At 39.2% G+C, this 2,343-nt stretch overlaps 1 protein-coding gene across 1 annotated transcript in view; it reads right to left on the reverse strand.

Moving 5' to 3' along the window:
• SNRNP40 (small nuclear ribonucleoprotein 40kDa (U5)) overlaps positions 1-2,343 on the reverse strand; it is a 45,882-nt gene that overhangs the window by 15,822 nt on the left and 27,717 nt on the right. Inside the window, exon 7 of the mRNA XM_012642207.1 lies at positions 853-975. Within this exon, the coding sequence (XP_012497661.1) occupies positions 853-975 (123 nt within the window). The remainder of the gene's footprint in view (positions 1-852; positions 976-2,343) is intronic.

Genomic DNA, 2,343 nt, shown 5'->3' on the forward strand with positions numbered 1-2,343 from the left:
AAGAAGGGAAGAAGGACTGAAACACTTCCATTTAAAGGACTACCTTTAGACACAAGAACATTTCATCCATAGTAACAGCAAAGGAGGCAAGGAGGGATAGGAATACAGTACAATTTCCAGGTTGGGAAAACACAGGAAGTTGAGTATTTACCTGACAGTTACTATTCTCATGACAAGGCAGAAGATAATGCCAAAGTCTTTGAGATCCTTAAGGAAACCAGTAAGTAAAGGTAGATATGAATTTCGTAGTCCCCAAATAACACTTCACTTTTACTGTCACTTGCTATGTCCAGGAACTCTGCTAGGTGCTCTAATGCACTAGGCTCATTTAATCCCCATAACAACCCTGTGAGGTAGATGCTATTGTTGTTGTTAGTACCACCCTCACTGTTCACAGGAGAAAACAGAGGTTTAAAGAAGTTAAAGAACTCACTTGAAGTCATAAAACTAGAAAGTGTTGCAACTGGGATTAGAACCTAAGTCAATTACCTGAAAGCTTGAGCTACACTGTACTGCCATATGGTTGGTAATATCTTTACCTCTTTCTCTATTATCATTACTGTTTCTAATTCTTAGAGAAACGTACACAGTCCCCTAACCAGGGACTTCAGACTTCACACTAACTGCCTGGTTCCCGATAGCGCTTATATGAGCTGCAATGCAACTCATATTGATTTAGGAAGTCAATGAGGATAGGAGAGAAAGAAAATAAGTTCCAATAAACTGCAAGTTACTATCTTTCTTTTAGTTGGTATTAAGTGCAAAGTTATCACAATCTCTGAAATTTAAAAAGATTTGCTTCTATGAGTGGAACTAGGTGAAAGGGAACTATAACATAAACATCAAACATACCTTGATATCGTTGTCTATTCCACCAGAAATAATCTGATCACTTGTATCATTGAAGGTCACAGCTAACACCTGGTATGTGTTCTGAAATGTCTGAATGGCTGCTTTCTTCCGGATGTCCCAAAGCTGAAGCAGAGGAACAGGAGAATGTATTACTCTAAGAAGTAACTGCACAGTATACTCCTAAGTACAAGCAAGGACTGTGGACATGAACACATGTCTAATTGGGAAGCTGTTCAGAAACTTTCCTGGATATTCTAGTAAAACACATGGTGATAAGTGAACACAATTTTGCCAAGGGATCTGAAGGTTGGTGAAACAAATCACTTTGGTTGGCTTTCCAGAATCCTTTGTCGAAGTCTGAATTAACATACTTAATCAATGTGCCCTAAAAGTGGAAGTCGGTACCTGCTTAGTTTATATATTCTCAGGACAAGGATATCAACATTGTTTTTCAAACTGTAGGTACTGACTCATTAGAGGGTTGCAACCTGCATTTACAAAAATAGAAAGGGTATGTCAGTGAAAATGGCATAATAAGAAATGCCAAAAGCCTGTTTCTCCGGAGAAGCAGCAAATTACCTGGCAAAAAACCCCATCAGAACAACTGTCAGAACTCTAGGAACTAATCAAAAGTTTAGAGCAACCAGGCAATCCCTTAATGAGAAAAAAACCCCACATGAGTCCTAGTAGGAGTGCTTCATGGTGTTTTACCCTAGGCTGGCTCCATTCCCTGCTCAGTTAAGGGTTTGAAAACAGCCAACATTCCCAGTATAGTTTCCTAGTACTAGAGGAAACAGAATGGGCTTTATTCTTTATTCTCAAAGAATTATAGTTGTTTGTTTTTATCTGTCTGATGGCTTCCTAAAGGATGAGCTTAAAGGGCTTGCATTTATTTTGCCCAATTTGGAACTTTCCTTGACAACATTTAAAGACAAATGCATTAGCCTCTCTGCTCCTGGGGCGAGGGATAACAGTTGGGGCAAATAATATTAATAGACAAACCAAAAAAGCTTGGGATGAAAGGCTGGGGAAAGAGACAATTTGAAGAATAAGGTTTGAAAAGCTCTGACACATTCCTGGGTATCTAGAAGGCCACCTGGCATACTCAGGGCTGCACACATGCTTAGAAAAGACCTTCTTAGTAAGCTCTCTAGTTGATGTGGAGGTTCTACACAAGCATGAGGATAATGCAGAGTTGTAAGCTACATAACTGAGAGTTGAAGGCAGCCTCCAACATAACACAGAGATAATCTGCAAAGACTGGGTGAGGTTTTTTGTTGTTCTTCTAGGTGATTAAAAAAACCTTTTGTCAATCACGAGCTGACCATTAAGCTAATGGAACAAGAATTCAGTTTGTCCTACACAGGACAAAGAATACAGACTTTACAAAATTAGTTCAAAAAGTCACTAAACAAACACACACACAAGTGGCAACCACAGCTCTGAGGACTACCTAATCTCCAGAGTTGCTACATTATAATGCCTAGCTTG

This window comes from Propithecus coquereli, unplaced genomic scaffold, assembly GCF_000956105.1.
Source record: "Propithecus coquereli isolate 6110/MARCELLA unplaced genomic scaffold, Pcoq_1.0 Scaffold178, whole genome shotgun sequence".
Taxonomy (NCBI): domain Eukaryota; kingdom Metazoa; phylum Chordata; class Mammalia; order Primates; family Indriidae; genus Propithecus; species Propithecus coquereli.